At 36.3% G+C, this 19,302-nt stretch overlaps 1 protein-coding gene across 4 annotated transcripts in view; it reads left to right on the top strand.

The window, feature by feature from the left end:
- Positions 1–19,302, top strand: part of NRK (Nik related kinase) — a 141,041-nt gene that overhangs the window by 69,228 nt on the left and 52,511 nt on the right. For all 4 annotated transcript variants that reach the window (XM_031660720.1, XM_009198048.4, XM_009198049.4 and 1 more), the window contains exons 5-10: positions 2,513–2,638; positions 8,035–8,145; positions 9,625–9,715; positions 12,454–12,584; positions 14,500–14,554; positions 19,153–19,231. In XM_031660720.1, coding sequence (XP_031516580.1) covers positions 2,513–2,638; positions 8,035–8,145; positions 9,625–9,715; positions 12,454–12,584; positions 14,500–14,554; positions 19,153–19,231 — 593 coding nt within the window. The remainder of the gene's footprint in view (positions 1–2,512; positions 2,639–8,034; positions 8,146–9,624; positions 9,716–12,453; positions 12,585–14,499; positions 14,555–19,152; positions 19,232–19,302) is intronic.

Here is a 19,302-nt window from a genome sequence, read left to right as displayed (position 1 = left end):
CTTAGAGAGAATTGCTTTCCATTTCACTCCACTATAATTAATATGCTGAGAATGAAGGAGGCTGATGTTTGTAGATTAGGGTAAACAGTGGAGGGAAGTATATAGTTCTGACAGAGCTCAGAGTAATTCAAAGAAGTCGAGTAACAATGATATTTTGTGATAATATATTGCATTTATAGAATTTTTTTCTAAAGATTTCAAAGAACTTTATTTATATTATCCCATTTGGTCCCACCAACATTCCATGAAGATAGGTAATGGCTGCTATCTTCCATCATTCTTTTAAAATAAATTGAACTTTAGGAAGATTAAGTGAATTTCCTACTCTGGGCTATCAGTGCTAAACTTCAGTGTCCTAATGCCCAGGGTAGGTGTTCTTTTCTGACTGACATCACACTGTCTTCTGCTAGAGCTGTCTTGAAGCTATGTATTGTACGTCAGTGATCTCATCTAACCAGATGGCTCCAATTATCACTATATAGACGATTCTCAAAAACAATACTTCTAGACCTGACTTGTCCCCTGAGTGCCAGACCCATATATCCTTTCTGTGCAATCTTGTGCAGCCATAACAAGGACATGCATTTGTTTATTGATTTGGAAAGATGTGCTTTATATACTGATTAAAACATGAAAGTTGCAGAATATTAAAAATAATAAGAGCGTATTTGGATTTTTTAAATGCCACACACATATATATGTGTGCGTGTATGTGTGTGTATGTGTTGATCATATCATTATGCATTTATCTCTATCTTTCATAGCTCTAGCTACTGTATTAGCATATACAAATGTCTGAAAGAATATACACTAAACTGTCAATATTGCTTGGGGAAAATGTTCAGTGAGAGTAGACCCCTTACATATTTTATTAGTATATTTATCTATATTTGGTATACATGTACCATTGTTGTGATTAATAAAAATAAATTATCTTAAACATAGCTTTTAAACATAAAAATAAATAAATAAAGTGTGAAAAAATAATAAAATTTTTTAAAAGGTCAGCACAGAACAAACTAATACCTTTAAAATGTAAAGGATTACCAAATAATCAAGATAGTATGGTACTGTCCATCCACATGCAAAATAATGAGGTTGGACTTTTACTTTATATAAAAATTAACTCAAAATGGATCAGAAACCTAAGTATAAGAGCTAAAACTATAAAATGCTTAGAAGAAAACAATAATAAAGCTTTGTGACCTGTGTTTTGACAGTGGTTGCTTATATATGACACCAAAAGTACAAGCAAAACAACAACAAATTCATAAATCGTGCTTCATTATAATAAAAACTTTTGTACTTCAAAGGTCACTATCAAGACAGTGAGAAAACAATCCACAGTATGAGAGAAAATATTCACAAGTTGTTTATCTGATAAGGCACTTGTATCTAGAATATATGAAGAGCTCTTACAATTCACTAATAAAATGACAACCCAGTTTTTAAAAGGACAAAGAATTTTGTGTTAGACATTTCTCGAAGAACATATACAATGGGCAATAGGTGCAGGAAAATATGCTCAACATCATTAGTCATCAGTGAATTGCAAATTAAAACCACAATGAGACACCACTTCATATCCACTAGAATGGTTATAATAATAAAACAGAAAATAACAAGTGTTGGTGATAGTATAAAGTGGAACCCCTCCATACATTGCTCTTGGTAATGCAAAATGGTAAAGCCAATGTGGGAGACAATCTGTCATTTCATCAAAACATTAAACATAGAGTTACTTGACATGACTGTTCATAGAAGAATTATTCATAATAGCTAAATGGTAGAAATAGCCCAAACATCCCTCAATTGATGAATGGTAAACCAAAAGCAATGAAATATTGTTACATGCCACAATATGGATGAATTTTGAAAAGAGCTAGTCACAAAAGACCATGTTATATTACTTCATTTATATAAAATGTCCAGAATTGATAAATCTATTTAGACATAAAGTAAATTAGTGATTGCTTAGAGTTTGTGTGTGTGTGTGTGTGTGTGTGTGTGTGTGTGTGTGTGGCTGAACTGGGGGATGATAACTGAAGGATATGGGATTTCCTTTTGGAGTGATAAAAATGTTCTAAAATTGATTGTGGTGATGATTGCACAACTCTATAAATATGCTAAAAATGATTGCATTTTGCACTTCAAATGGGTGAATTTTATAGTATGTGAATTATATCTCAATAAAACTGTTGCAAAAGAAACAAAAATATAACGACTCCATTCAGTGAAAATTTTATACAGTAGCTGGTGCTGCTGGTCCTGGGACCACATCTTGAGAACCACTGAACTAAAAGATCTTCAGTTTACCCTTTTTATTCCCCCAGATTCCAAGTTAACCAGAAATCTTCATTTACTGACCATTTTAGTTGAGATTTTATTATAAATTGCTGTTGGATATAATTGGTTGCCGTAGGATTGTCCCTCATTGATCTACTGTACTTTGGGGACCCACAGTCATTGATTGCACAGCTTAGGAGCTTTGTTGTCTATTCTTATTCCATAGGATGAAGAAGAGGATCTCAGGACTGAACTCAACCTTCTGAGGAAGTACTCTTTCCACAAAAACATTGTGTCCTTCTATGGTGCATTTTTTAAGCTGAGTCCCCCTGGTCAGAGGCACCAACTTTGGGTATGTTTTTAATTACGCTGTTCTTATTCTATAAGAATAAGTTTTACCCAAGGATGTATGTTTTCATGAGTTGTCACTTTTGTGCATCTACAGGAAAACTTAGCACACAACTGTTAAAGTAGTATGGTGTATTAATCTGTTCTCACAATGCTATTAGATTGGTGCAAAAGTAATCGTGGTTTCTGCCATTAGACATACCCAAGACTGGGTAATTTATAAAGGAAAGAGATTTCATTGACTCATCCACATGGCTGAGGAGACCTCACAATCATGGCAGAAGGCAAAGGAGGAGCAGTCACATCTTGCATGGTGGCAGGCAAGAGACCTTATTCAGGGAAATTCCCCATTATAAAGCCATCAGATCTCATGAACTTATTCACTGTCATAAGAACAGCATGCCCCCATGATTCAGTTACCTCCCACGACATATGGGAATTATGGGAGCTACAATTCAAGGTATTTGGGTGTGGACACAGAGCCGAACCATATCATTTCATCACTGGCCTCCCAAATCTCATCTCCTCAGTTTTCGGAACCAATCATGCCTTCCCAACAGTTCCCCAAAGTCTTAATTCATTTCAGCATTAACTCAAAAGTCTACAGTCCAAATTTTCATCTGAGACAAGGCAAGTCCCTTCCATCTACAAGCGTGTAAAATCAAAATCAAGTTAGTTACCGTAGATACAATGGGGGTATAGGCATTGGGTAAATATGCCTGCTCCAAATGGGAGAAATTGGCCAAAACGCAGGGGCTACAAACCCAATGCACATCCGAAATCCAGCAGAGCAGTCAAATCTTAAAGCTCCAAAATGATCTCCTTTGACTCCATATCTCACATCCAGGTCACATAGATGCAAGAGGTGGATTCCTATGGTCTTGGGCAGCTCCGCCTCTGTGGTTTTGCAGGGTACATCCTCCCTCCTGGCTGCTTTCACAGGTTGACATTGAGTATCTGTGGCTTTTCCAGGCACATGGTGCAAGCTGTTGGTGGATCTACCTTTCAGGGTTCTGGAGGACAGTGGCCCTCTTCTGACAGCTCCACCAGGCAGTGCCCCAGTGGTGACTCTGTGTGGGGGCTTCAACCCCACATTTCCCTTCTGCACTGCCCTAGCAGAGGTTCTTCACGAGGACCCGGCCACTGCAGCAAACTTCTGCCTGGACATTCAAGAGTTTCCATACATCTTCTGAAATCTAGGCAGAGGCTCCCAAACCTCAAGTCTTGATTTCTGTGCATCCGCAGGCTCAACACCATGTGGAAACTGCCAAGGCTTTGGGCTTGCACTCTCTGAAACAACAGCCCGAGCTGTACATTGGCCCCTTTTAGCCATAGCTGGAGTGGCTGGGACACAGGACACCAAGTCCCTAGGCTGCACACAGCAAGAGGACCCTGGGCCTGGCCCATAAAACCATTTATTTTTCCTCCTAGGCCTCTGGGCCTGTGATGGCAGGGGCTGCTGTGAAGATCTCTGACGTGCTCTAGAGACATTTCCCCATTGTCTTGGTGATTAACGTTTCGTTCCTTGTTACTTTTGCAAATTTCTGCATTCGGCTTGAATTTCTCCTCAGAAAATGGGTTTTTCTTTTCTATTGCATAATCAGGCTGCAAATTTTCCAAATTTTTATGCTCTACTTCCTCTTGAACCCTTTGCCACTTAGAGATTTCTTCCAAAAGATACCCTAAATTATCTCCCTCAAGTTCACAATTCCACATATCTCTAGGGAAGGGGCAAAATGCTGCCAATCTCTTTGCTTAAACATAACAAAGGTCACCTTTGCTCCAATTCCCAACAAATTTCTCATCTCCATCTGAGACCATCTCAGCCTGGGCCATATTGTCCATATCATTATCAACACTTTGATCAAAGTCATTCAACAAGTTTCTAGGAAGTTCCAAACTTTCCCACATCTTCCTGTCGTCTTCTGAGTCCTCCAAACTATTTCAACCTTTGCCTGTTACCCAGTTCCAAAGTTGCGTCCACATTTTCAGGTATCTTTACAGCAGTGCCCCGCTCTACTGACGCCAATTTACTGTATTAGTCTGTTCTCACGCTGCTCATAAAGAGCCTGGGGAATTTATAAAGGAAATTTATAAAGAGCCTGGGTAATTTATAAAGGAAAGAGGTTTAATTGACACAGTTCCACATGATTAGGGAGGGCTCACAATCATGGTGGAAAGCAAAGGAGGAGCAAAGTCATGTCTTGCACGGTGGCAGGCAAGACAGCCTGTGCAAGGGCATTCCCCTTTATAAAACCATTAATCTCAGATCTCGTGAGACTTATTCACTATCACCAGAGCAGCATGGGAAAAACCTGCCCCCATGATTCAATTACCTCCCACCAGGTCCCTCCCATGACATGTGGGAATTATGGGAGCTACAATTCAAGATGAGATTCGGGTGAGAAAGAGCCAAACCATATCATGTGGCAAAAGATACTCTGATTCCTGGAGATGGGAGCAATAAAATATGGGAAAATAACTTAAGTGCCTGACAAGGGGATTACTGGTGGAATGGGGGAGGACTCAAATGAATACCGGAAATATTAAACATAAACATTTTCAAATATTTTATGTGATTACTATGGTTGCTATTACAGAAATTACCCAATGAACTAATAAATAATGACTGGATAAGGATAAATTCTAATTAGCACTTGACGTGAGCATATGGGTGCATTTTAAGTTTTTGCAAAGTATATGCACTTACGGATAAACATAACTCTTAAGAAACTCTTTTCCAAATGGTAAGTTGACCTATCCTTTTCTTAGTCATTATGCCTGGAGTAACACAAATTCTAGATCAGTAAGATATAAATTGTAGAGGCTAAATGTAACCTATGCTACCTAAGTTGCCAGAATTTTTGCTGCCCTCCACTATGGTAAAAATAGTTAAATCACAAGAAAATCAGTTTTGGTCAAGGATGTCTTTATTAAAAATGGAATATATAGAATATAAGGTAGGGTTAGTATATACTTGAATCTCTATACTTGCTACATTTCCATTCCATGTCCAAGTTAGTAGTATTTTTTCAAAATAATGACTAAAACTTTTCAGTATCTTCAAGTGACAATAAAATATTCTATTACATTCTAAATAATGGACTTCAGAGAATGGGACAGTGGACGTTATAGAAAGGTTTTCAACAAGGGGTGGAATTGAAACAGTGGTTCTCTAAATTTGGCAGGCATCAGAATCTCCCAGAGAGCCTGATAAAACACAGATTGCTGGGCATCACTCACAGAATTTCTGGTTCAGTAGATTTGGGGGTGTAGGTCCAATAAATTGTCTTTCCTAATAAGTTCGTATGTGATGCTGTTGCTACTGCTGGACTGATCACCACACTTTGAGAACCACCAAATTTATAGACCTTCACCTTAACCCTGTTTTCTCTCAAATGTCCAGTTAAGATGCATCCTCTATTCTCTGATAATTCCAGTCGAGATTTTAGTAAATATGGCTGTATAGTTTAGTTACTGAGGAATTTTTTTGGCATACACTATTTGTCTTTTTTATATATTTTCACTTACAAGTTTTTTTCCTCTTGATAGTATAGCAGAATGTGAGAAATTTTGCAGTCTCCTTATTGGATATGTATTAGTACTCAATTCATTCAGGCATTCAACATATATCAATTGAAAACTATCTGTCAGATATTGTGCTAGATGCTGAGAATAAAACGGTAAGCTGAATAGACATGCTCCTGACCCATTGGTGCTTACAATGTATTTGCAAAGACCAGCGTCAATCAAATAATCTCACGTATAAATGTATAATTGGTCAGAAGAGAAATATCATGGCTGTCTGTGGGTGAATAGCAAACTTTAATTAAGCTGGGAAATGAGAAAATCTTCCTTGAGGAATAAAAGCTTGAACTGAGATCTGAAGGATGAATAAACATTTAATGTATAAATTATTCGTGAAGATAAGAATTTTCATGGGACACTTCACAAATTTTTGCCTATATGAATCAGAAAAACAAATAGGAAGTAAGTAAGTAGCTTAATAATGACCATTAATGAAGAAGTGTATGTACCAGGCCCCATGCTTACAAAGTTAGGAGAATTACTGAGAATGTCTTACATTCCTTGTATAGTTGAACTCTTCTGACTCACATAAGCAAGATCTTCCAGGGTTTATGTTAGTTGAATGGCTTTAATTCTGGTTTGTCATGTTTCCAAATGAGGAGTTACCACAGTGTACATGTTGTGCCCATTCAATATAGTCAATGCTTAATTCTCCACATGAAAATCAACTTTTTGTGGCTTATCTGTTTTCATTTTGTTTGGCTGCCTCTTCTTTTTGGTGAAAGTGTACTTAGGTGAAAGACATGCAATAATATCAATGGTGAATAACTGTAAATTAGAGGAGTAGTTTTCTGAAAAGAAGATCTTAATATTCCACAGGAAGTAAGGTAGACTTTTTGGATAGTCATGATTTTGAGTTTATCCTTTTGCTTCCATTCATCTATGGTGATAATTAATTTGCATGAAGTTTAAAAAAAGACATATTTTGCTCTTTTGATAAACTGTTTTTGACGTGGGCAGTAATACGTAAACCTGTACTCAAAGAAAATATTGCTAGGATAATTATAATAGTTACATGCTCTTGTACATCGCTCTTTCCTCTAGTTAACTCATATTACCTGGAAGAAAATTTACTAGTTGGGCCCTCAATTTATTTGTGTCAAAAATAAACTTTCTGAGAAACTGAGTTTATTAATACAATAAAATCTGAATGAAATATTATCAAAGATACCAGTTTTAAAATAGGTTTTCCTTAGTAGTAATCCCATTTGGATGAAATTATCCCACAGGAATGCAATCAACAAATTCTCCCTTGGAGTTGTAGCTTGCCAGTATCTTGGGGAAAATAGTTTGGAATTTGAAAATAAAAACAAAACAACAAAAACCAAACCTAGCCTTAATGTTGAAATGTAAACTCTTTTGAGACCCTCCATATTTTGCTTCATCACCCCCAATTAAACTGTTTCCTTGACCATCCTTTCCTTCCCATTCCACTCATCACTTAGGTTTGTTCCTTGCATAAACTTCTTTCTAAAAGCATGTGTTTATTTAGTTTTCCATAAACTGAATGTTCTTCCTTTTGAGCATATCCAAACACCACCTATCCTTCAAGACATAGCTCAAACCCCAACTCCCAGTTAAATATCTCTGGTGAAATACCTGGCTTCTCTCCCTCCACAAATCTTTGGTTTTAATCCAACTCTCTCTAATTTCGCTAGCCTTTGGAGTCTTCCACCAGACAATTGAAGCAGTACTTGCCGTGCCTTAATCTCTAAACATTACATATAGATACAAACCATATGGACTAAAACTCTCCAGATAGTTTCAGAAAATTGAACACTAATTTTTTATACTTTGCTGGCTTTCCTGCAGATGGTGATGGAGTTATGTGCAGCAGGTTCGGTCACTGATGTAGTGAGAATGACCAGAAATCAGAGTTTAAAAGAAGATTGGATTGCTTATATCTGCCGAGAAATCCTTCAGGTGAGTCTTCATATAGTTATTCTCTTCTGATCTTTTAAGAACCTGGGAGTAATATATACAATGCACCTTATACCTGCTCACATCAGATAGTTTAGGTATTCTAAACATAACCTGTGCATCAGGATATCTGAAAAGGCCCAAAAGCTTTTGAGAAAGCCGATTTGCAGCTGACGCCTTTAAATAAGCTAGGTAACGAGCTTCTTTGAAATCATGGCCTTTAATACTACTGTCAGATTAAGATTACTGTGTTCAGTAGATCATGGAAATGACCACTTGCATTATTTATTATGTTGTTATTATTTTACAGTTCTTTAAACAAAAACATAGCACAAGCATCATAGATTAAGATGAAGGTGAGTCAGAAGAAGTCAGTATTTTATGGAATGGCCTCAAATCATCTGTAGCCTTTTGGCAGACAAACATTTTCTTTGATTACTGCCCCCATTTTAAATTTATTTATTTTCCACACCCAATTGGATGAGAGCAACAATCTTCTTGATCTACCAAATCCCATCTTTTGTGGCTTAAGTTCTTAGGGTCATCCAAGAAGGATATTAACAGAATTGAACAGTACTACTCATACAGTGTTAGAATGTCCTACCTGTCATTTTGGTTGGATTCACTTGTGATGACAGTGTAAATGGTTGAGAGTTCAAACTCTGGACTGAGTTTACATTTAGTTTACTATGGATAAATTTTATCACTTGGAATCAGTTACTTAATTTTTCCAAGGTTCATTTTCCTCATCTATATTATAAGGGTGATATTAACACCTTTCTCAAAGGGTTTCTGAGAGGAATTAGTAATTTAGTCCATGTAAAGCACTTAGTATAATCCTTGGCAAAGAATAAGGGCTCAATAAATGTTAGCAGTTTTATTGTTACTTTATTATGAATCTCCAGTTAGTGTCTGAGGCAATCTCACTACAGCTTAACATTGCATACCACGTGATGGGTTAGCCAGGTCACGGGTAAATTTTAGTGGTGAATGGGCTAGAGCCAAAGTGTGAAGCCAACACAGATTACAAATGCTGTAAAATGAATTTCCACATTCCCCTAAATTCTCAGTCTACAAGGCTGACTAGAAAATATTTTGGACTAAACAAATAGTTGGATAAGAAATAGAGCAAAACAATGGCTGAGCTATGATATTCAAGATGTCCAGGTCTTTACTCTTATGGTTAGTTGGAAATACGGAGGCTAGAAAGGAAGGTGAAGTGGCCCAATGTATACAAACATTACTTTGGGTACTCTTTTTTTCTCATGGGTGTCCTGATTTATTTTCCTTTCCTTATAACCAAAAGTCATATTTCTGGGAACGGGTTGTAGTGATTCCAGCCTAAAGAAAGAATTGTGTCTGAAACATCAAAATTAAGCTGTTTCTCTTATCAAAAGTTTTTCCAAAAATACTAAGAACTGTACCAGAAAGAAAGAAAGAAAGAAATATATACTGATGTGGCTTTTTAAAAAATATATACAGGGCTTAGCTCACCTTCACGCACACCGAGTAATTCACCGGGACATCAAAGGTCAGAATGTGCTGCTGACTCATAATGCTGAAGTAAAACTGGGTAAGTTTATTCTTATAGTATTTTAAGTCCAAAGCATCTTAATGGAGAAAGCTCCTTTAAGATAACTATGTTTTCTATCATGTCCCTGTCAATATCCTCTACTTATTTGAGCTGGATTTTCCCTGCCTGCAAAACCAGTCAAAATTTGAAAATTTGTTTGGGAGAGGAGGCGGGGCAAAAGAAAGAAGATGCACCTACCTGCTTCTTTGAAATCATGTGGATAAAACAACTTTTGAATTGTAATGGGGATTTACTTTTTGGTCATCGCTTTACCCTCTATTAGAAAGAGCTATTATATTTATTTCAACAATTGAATTGAGTATTTACCATATACAAATTTCGATGCCATGGGCAAGGATTTAAAAAAAAATTGTTTTACATGACAGACTCGTATTTTCTCAAGAATATCAAAGAACTTTTAAATTATGTAAGGATGAATTGCTTATTTGGATTTTTTCAGATATGTAAAGAAATGATATTGATCAGAATTGATGCTCCAATAATATGCAAGTCAAGTTCAGAATTATAAATCAAAAGACTGGAAGTACCTAGCTTTCTATGCCAGAGTTCAGAGTTATATAATTTATTTGAAAATAACCACACATATTTTCTCATTTTCTTGTCCTTAAGCACATAAGGAACAATATATTGTACCCTTTAATGTGTAAAATAAATATCAGTAGTTACTAGAATAATGCCATAAAAATTATGTCAGTACATTGTAGTGGCAGATAACCCCATTGATATAGAAAATAAGTCACTTGCATTATTTTTCAACAGTTTGTAAACATGTGTCTGAACATGACCTTAAGATGTTTCCCATTTTCTTGCTAAACAGATAGAACAATAGTAGAGATTTTGTTCATTCATTAGGAACATTGGAAGAAGCATGAGGTAGTAATTGTTTACTCTTGGAATAAGTGAAAATAGTTTCAAGATAGTGTATTATTTATTTTGAGTCTGTCTAAAAGCTATAAAGTTAGAAACACAATTTTAAAATCACAAGGAGAGGCCAGGTGCAGTAAATAAAAATGTAAAAAATACATGAAAGGCATACATATTTCACATTTAAATACTCAGAATAGATAGCTCATCACAAGGCTAAACACTGTGTTCACATATAGAGCAACACTCTCATATACTTGTGTCAAGTTGCTGGCCAACGCAAACATTTACAACACAAAAGAGAAATTGTATGTAAATGAAAAGCCACTGAAATATCTGTCACAATGTCCATGCACTAAAGTTCATGTACTTTCCTCTGGAGGAGAGACCTTCTACTGCTGGATTAGAGTTTAATCAGATTTACTTTACATGTAGTCTGTGTACAATTTATTCTAGATTTCTCAGATTATCACTATTTTTAAGTAACACATTATAAAATTTAATCACACATCTTTTACACTTAATTCTTGTACAATTTGTTTTAAATTTTTAAGATTATAGTTGTTTTTAAACAACGTAGTATAAGAAGAAAGTTGCAGAAAGCAAACCTAATGACAGCCAAAGGAAGTGATAGAAGGAAAAGAGATGGAAAAATGATTCTATTGCAGTTGCAATTGCTCAATAATCTTCATATTCCAGCCTGTAAGGTCATGAAAGAAAACTTTAAATTATGCCGTTGTTGAGGTTTCGTCTCGTCTTGGTTTTCATTTCTCTTTCTCTTGCTCTTTTTTCTTTTCTTCTATTAATCAGTCTTCTAGTCTTTTCTCCTTTCATTTTCTCCTCTGGATATATGCCTTATACCAACTTATGGCCTTCCTAGGTAATTCTTGGCCCCTAATGCCAGTTCACAGGGATAGTGAGAATGCTGGGCTATTATTAAACCTGTTTCTTTAAAAAATCTAGATAAAAACATGGTACAACACCCAATGGTGATCTTCACAAATATTGTGGACATTTTTTTGTTGTTGTCGTTCTTGTTAGATCCTTTAAAACTGCCTTAAATGCTTAGGTTTTTCTTTTTCCTTTTTCTTCTCTTCCCCTAAATTCCTGAAGCTTCTTTTCAGTCAGTTTTGTTCGCCATCCTCTGGATTCCTGGAAACCATTCTAAATTAGAAAATCTACTTCATTTTTTATCCGTGTTTTATTTTTTCTGGAATAAATAACCCCAGCCTACTTTAGCCTTTTTTTCTGTTTCTGAGGATACCATACCAAATATTTTCTTATAATGTATCCCACAGATGAAGACTGAACTTTTATAATCTAAGCTGAGATATAGATACCACAGTAAATACCTGCATCTGATTCAAAAGATCTATGTAGGAATTTAAACTAAATTCTAGCAGAAAACTCATTTTTCTTTATCAGTGTGATAGAGCCTTCTCATATGATATGTGAGGCTTCCTGATAAAGTGCTAATAGGTTTTAGATTTCTTTGATCTTACTTATGGTTCTGGTCTTCCTTCAGCTTGGTTCCAGGTCCAAACACTACATATGTTATCATTTTGGAGGTTCAGAGTGTCCTGATAGAACATTATTTTTAATATTCATGGTAAACATTCAGCCAAACCTACTGTAGATTTATAATAGCACTGCTGAGTCTCATTCCAAAATAAATAGCAGCAAAAGCTTATTTTCCAATATTCCTGGAGTAGACTTCATGGTAAAGTTTGCTAGGCTGGAATGAAAATCTGTTATTCATTGTGGCTTTTGTATCAGCTTTCCAAGTTAAAGCAATAACTTATTAAACTTTTTCTTCCTGATTGATTATTTTGACATATAATGATTTTTGGCAGTTGATTTTGGAGTGAGTGCCCAGGTGAGCAGAACTAATGGAAGGAGGAATAGCTTCATTGGGACACCATACTGGATGGCACCTGAGGTGATTGACTGTGATGAGGACCCAAGACGCTCCTATGATTACAGAGTGAGTGTGAGAATTCAGTGGAAATTACAATTTGGAAGGGGTTTTTGATTAACATTTATTTTTAATGATAAAACAACAAATAAAAAGCAAGCAGCTCCTCCTTTTACGTTAAATGCTAGTAGGAAATACAAGCCTTTATTTCAGTAAGTGGTTTGATTATATTCATAAAATAATATTTTCTAAGAATGTGGACAAAGTATACCACTGAGAGTTACCTGAATTTGAGGCAGAATGTGTAGTTTATGTTGCTTGTCACTTATTGGTAAAAATATTATATAATGTGGATTTGTATGCATATAAAAATTTAACTTCCAGGGACAAAGGGCATTGTAAACTTAAAAATGAATAAATGTAAAGCCAATTATTAACCTCCACAGTAACTTAGCTCCAGAAAAGACAAAAAATAATTTGATTACTCAGAGTAATGGAGAAAATCCTTGGCATATTTCACCTCCAAAACCACAGAAAATCAGTGGAATAGACAAACTAAGTAACAATTCATGCTATTTATTAAAATTTCCACTGAAACTGCAATTTGAACAATATACGTATATCCATGTACACATTTCAAAAGGTTGATGTGGAAAGAAAATTCTCCATTTGCTATAGACTGGAAAAACCTCACTCACTCTCCACGTAAGTCATCCAAACAATTCACTGTGGTCTCCCTGAGTGGAACCTAGGACTCAATACTTGAAGTTGATTAAGATTCATCTCTTTTCCCTTTCCTTAAGTGCCCTCTACATGATCTGCAAAATAATTATTTACTGAGAGTCTATTATGTTCAGTGCTGTTAGGAGCTATGAAGATTATGGAAGCATGTTCTTCAAGTGGCTTTTTATAAAAATAATGCTTTATATTTGCATACTTTTTGCAGTCTTCCAAGGACTTTCACCTGTATTCATTATTTATTTTTAGTTTTTAGCACCATGTAACTGAAAGAAATCTTAAGCATAGACTATCACAACTGAAGCTAAGAAATCTATAAACTAGGGTTCTAAAAATCCAGCTAACCTCCAAGGCCGCAGATCACCTGAGGTCAGGAGTTCGAGACCAACCTGACCAATATGGCGAAACCCTGTCTCTACTAAAAATACAAAAAAATTAGCCAGGTGTGGTGGCAGGCACCTGTAATCCCAGCTACTGGAGGCTGAGGCAGGAGAATCGCTTGAACCCAGGAGGCAGAGGTTGCAGTGAGCCGAGATTGCGCCACCGCACTCCAGCCTGGGTGACAGAGTGAGACTCTGTCTCAAGGAAAAAAAAAAAAAAAAAAAAAAGAATTCAGAAAACCTGTTTAGGAGTCATTTAGCCAGCCAGTGTATCTCTAGCCCTGTGCCCTTTCCACAATCTGAAGAAAAAAAATACTAAATAGTTGGTACTGAAGATAATTTTCTAGTCTCATTATAATTCTAGCCTTAGTTTAGTATATTCCAGGAACTGCTGAAGTACACGCACACATGCACACACACACACACACACACACACACACACATATCAGTCCTATGTAAGTGTATGCTATTATTATCACCATTTTACATAAAGTGGAATTAAGGCACAGGGAGTTAAAACATTTGCCCAAGATGATACAACTTGTGGGTCTATGTAATAAAATGTCTTTATGACAAGTTTATTTTGGTATTTCAGGTAAAGCAATAATAGCAATGCATCCAAGATGAACTTTCCTTGCGCTTAACCCCATTCCCTATCAACCTGTTGTGCAGTGAGGTACTGGCTGATCACAAGCTCAGATTATGTCTTCCTATAATGTCACTCTGTAATGAAGCTTCATTATAGGAAACCCATAAAAGGGCTCTGGCATTGACATCCACATCCCCAGCTAAACACTGTTTTGACATTCTAAATACTACAAATTTCCTATTTTTAAGTGACTTTTTTGTCATCTTTTTCTTTGCAGAGTGATGTGTGGTCTGTGGGAATTACTGCCATTGAAATGGCTGAAGGAGCCCCTCGTGAGTAAAAATGTTTGATATTTATTAAAGATTAGGGAAATGTACTGTACAAATCGTACAAATCTCTCTCCGTGGAAGAAGATGAGATTGTCACTTGTACCACTCAGTTTTCACTGGCCACACAGGTGTCATACTATGTGCCAAACTACCAATGGTGGCCTTTTCAGTGATTACCAAATGCTTTCTTCAGGATAGCTAGATGTGGGTATATAAATCAGCTTGTGCTTTTCTTTCTTACGATATCTTATTTTAGATTGAGTGTTGTTTCAGTTTAGTCTCAGTAGTATTTGGTCCTGACAATCCTAGGCAACCAGAGTAAGGATTCTGGTTGGCATTCCAGTCTATATTTCCTGGTGGAATATTTAGATTCCAGAACATTTACAGTAACACACTGCTACTGCCTCAGGCTGTGATAGTTGAGAAAATTCTCCAGCATTTCATTGAAATTGAGCTAATCTTCAGCAATATCAGGAAGTAAGCCTGTTTTTTTTTTTCCTTTGGAGTCAAGTCAGCTTACCTTTGGTGCCCTCTTTACTCCTTTCAGCTGCCTTAGTGCCCATTTCATCTTGTTTTCTCTACCTCCCCATTATTTAAATGACCTGTTAGCATCCTGTTCTCTCAAGGCACTGCTTTCTGATAGGAAAGTAAAAACGGAATGTAAACTTGGGTGTAAGTGATTGATAACCATCTAATGTGTGACTCCAGAGCACAGCATATTTGCTGTCCTTAGTACCTGAAATCTAAAAGTATAAATGACAGTGCATCTCTGGTATTGTTGGATGAGAAGTGTAAAGTAATACCTTCTGGGGTATGGGGAGGGTTGCTTTGCTTTCCCCTCTCCAAAGCAGATTCTATAGGTTCACATGTTCTTGTATGCTCTATCTGCAAAATGTCCACTCATCAAGCTTTATGAGCTTGAACGATCTTAGCATTTTGTTTCAAGGCCAATGAGAGGAATTTCAAGAAATAGAAATAACGGTAACATAATTGTTGAAAATTCCTGATATCCCTTGGAATATCAAAGAGGGGCTGGGATAAAGCTAGGACACCTGTGGATATCATGTTACTTCTGCCTGTATTATAGTGCCTCCAAATCAGCAAAGTACCTAAGTTGGGTGAATAAAAAATTAATAATGGAAAATGTTAAAATGTAATAAGATTACATATGACACACACATAAAATTGAAACGATACTGAGGGGATGTGGATTATTCCTCATCATCTCCTGATTATTTCTGTTTTGGAAACCTACTTAGATTATGTTAAATTGAGCAGCAGCAACTAATATTTCATATTAGTATTGATGATGCATGGATTTGGTTAGGATACATGCTTGCATTGAGTAGCATCTTTTTTCCATTGTTTCTGAATGCTCACCATGCCTTTTCGGAAAACCAACTTTCTATGTTTTGCAGTTTGTACTTCCTGGGTCACCTTTGTTTGTTTTAATTTTTTTTATTCCGAAATATTAAGTTATGGGAAAAAGTATTGGTGAGCAAACTCACAGGAGTGCAGAGAAGGAGTTTTGCACAGATTACACAAATGGCAAGCTTCTTACAAAAGATAAGTGAAGGCCAGGAGATGTGGAACTCACAAAGAGAGAAAATAGGGCTGGCCTGCCTGGATCAGTAATTGGAATAGTACAACTTTGGTCGAGAGCAGCCCTAAATAGCCTCCCTACTAAAACATTTCTCTTTTATCGGTGTCCTTTATTGCCTGGAATATTAATTTTGTGTGGAAATAATTGTCATCAGTTTAACTGCAGAAATCCTCCAGGTTATAATTATTTTTTTCATGGAAAGGCCATCATAAGGGATGGCCTTCCAAAGTACCAATTATCTGAGAACATCCTCTGAGTTCTAGGTAACAAAATTCTCTTCCTTTGGTCTTCTTTTAGTGAGTCTTTTCCAGAGAAGTAAAGAGAAAGAAAGAATAACTTCTCCCTGACAGGATGCCATAGGGCATGGGTCCCCAACCTCTGGGCCACACAGCGGGAGGTGAGCAGCGAGCAAGTGAGCAAGTGTTACCACCTGAGCTCTGCCTCCTGTCAGATCAGCAACAGCATTAGATTATTCTAGGACTGGGAACCCTATTGTGAATTGAGCACGCAAGGGATCTAGGTGGTGCATTTATTATGAGAATCCAACTCATGCCTGCTCTTCTGAGGTGGAACAGTTTCATCCCAAAACCAACCCCCTACCCCCAGGTCCATGGAAAAATTGTCTTCCACAAAACTAGTCCCTGGTGCCAAAAAGTTTGGGGACCACTGTTGTAGTGGCTCGAGAAAGAGAGAACTGGACACTTGTAAACCAGGAACCCCTTCAGTCCCTAGGTTCTGGGTAGGAATTCAAACAATATGGGGACCTTTAAACCGAGGCCAGAACTTTTATAATAATCATCCAAACATCAGAGTATCAAAGCCTAATTTTGAATATGTAGTTTTTAGTCTCTACCTTTTATAGAAAAGATAATGTGTGCCTGGAGGAGAAGCGGGATAGGATCAGCAGTTAATTCTGACACCCCTTTCTTGGTAAAGCTGTACAGTAGTCAACTTGCCTTAACCTGGACCATATTTTCCCCTATTTTACATTATCCTTGATATTGTAGATCATTTTAAATATCCTCAATGTTGCTTCTTTATAGTCCTACTTCTATTCCTTGTAGTGTCGCTCTCTCATACCCCATATCTATCTTTACCTGAGTGCATTGTGGCTCAAATCTACCCCTGTCCCATCAAGAGGCCTATTCCTTCAATATTCAGAAGATTGCCTCTGATCTCAACGTGTGTTAAGAATAAACCACGTTATTTAACCTAATTCAAACTAAGCCCAGTTTGATATGTGTCTGACCCTTCAAGAGATAATGTGATTTTTAAGAGAGGCTTGCTGTTTCAAAGGAATGAACCTCTAATGATGAACATTTAGGTAGTGTTATGAGATATGGGTTGGAGGGGGCAGTTACTGATATTACTGAAATTAGACTATATAGGAAACCATAAACAGCTGCTGTTGTACCCACCCTATGCTCCATTCCTTTGTGAACTTTTCCTTTCTGTTAAAGAAAACTTACCTATTCTGTGTCCTAGCTCTTGACCCCTGAAGATGTTGTCAGTGGACTGACTGTTGCTCAGATGTTAATAAATGACAACTGTTTAATATTGTACAAACTCACTTACAATAAGTTTAAAGGAGAGAACCTGGAGACTGATTGGACATAGTAAAAGAATAAAAAGGGTTAAATATGATCCTGATATTTTGTGCTTGGAGCTAATTCTGCCTCAATTATAAAAATGCACCTTCTATTAATTTATACCCATGTAATTGAAAACAAAGCTTGGCCTTTTAACAACTGCCTTTGTATAGCCCTAATAAAATCACTCTGTGGAGTTTTTGTCTACTACTATGAAAGATCAGTTTGTCACTTTAGGTTTTTCTGAGGATGCGTTTTGGGAGAGAAAGGATGGCTCTATCAAGAGTCATTAATATCAAGTTATCCTCACAAGAATGACACACTTGTAATGTTAGATGAAATTGACACTATGGTTCTCCACTGGGGATTTTTTGTGCTGCCAACTTTCTTTAATCAAAACGCAAGAGGAAATAAGTAAAGTGAGGCATATTTAAACACTTACAGGAAAAACCAAAATTCTCAAACCAATGAGGTAATTAATTTATATAGCACGTATTGGAATAGGTTTTTATTTTTATGCCTGTGTGTATGAAACAGAGAATGAAAGTCCAGTAATTTGGCACAGTCTCAGAGTGCCATAGAGTCAACATCTTTGTTATAATATCAATAGCTGATATTTATTTAGCATCTACTACATGTCAGATACTTTTGAGGGGGATTTAAAAAATATTATTTAAAAAATTTTTGTGCATCCATAGTAGGTGTATATGTTTATGAGGTAAAGACACTTCTACTTGTAAGTTGCTAATTAATCCTCATGACAATTCTTTGAAGGAATTCCTCTTGCTACATTTCCTGTTTTTCAGATGAAGAAACCAAGATACAGATAGGTTAAGTAATTTGCCCAAAGTCACAAAGGTAGAGCTAGGTTTGAACCCAGATGGTCTTACTCTAGGGGGTGTATTCTTAACAGTTGCACTATACCTATTTTTTTTCTAGAACTCTCAGCTTCCAAAACAGATTCTTCTAAGCTTTCTAGACTACTAAATCATTTTTCTTTATATATTATTGTACTAAGCTAGTAGTTTGGTTTAATTTTTCAGTCTATAATTGCATATTCCAATTTTATAACTAAATACCTGCAATAAAAAAAACATAGAGGTGTGCTTGTTTCACTTTCAGTTAACTTTTCTAGATGTAAATTATCAACTATACATTTCAAATATTTTGTCTAGTTTACTCTTAGTTTATCCTACTTGATGATAGTGAAACTTGAGAATCTTATATATTGCAACATTGCGTTAAAACAAGTTTTTCTCTTTTGAAATACATTCTTTTGTATCTATTTGTCCCTTGGTGTTTACTCAACTTAATATGTGAAAGATCACTGAGAATGCCCTCTGGAATGAGGAGTGCATTCTTTAGTTACCCTTCTCATTCTTTCTAAATTTATCTATTTCCCTTTGCAGCTCTGTGTAACCTTCAACCCTTGGAAGCTCTCTTCGTTATTTTGCGTGAATCTGCTCCCACAGTCAAATCCAGCGGATGGTAAAGATGAATGTCTTGATCTCCTAATTACATTGACTTGACATTTTTATGTTAGCAAAAAAGTTTTAATT

This window comes from Papio anubis, chromosome X, assembly GCF_008728515.1.
Source record: "Papio anubis isolate 15944 chromosome X, Panubis1.0, whole genome shotgun sequence".
NCBI classification, from domain to species: Eukaryota; Metazoa; Chordata; class Mammalia; order Primates; family Cercopithecidae; genus Papio; species Papio anubis.
Note: the sequence above shows the minus strand (reverse complement) of the source record. Positions and strands in the feature narration are given on the sequence as shown.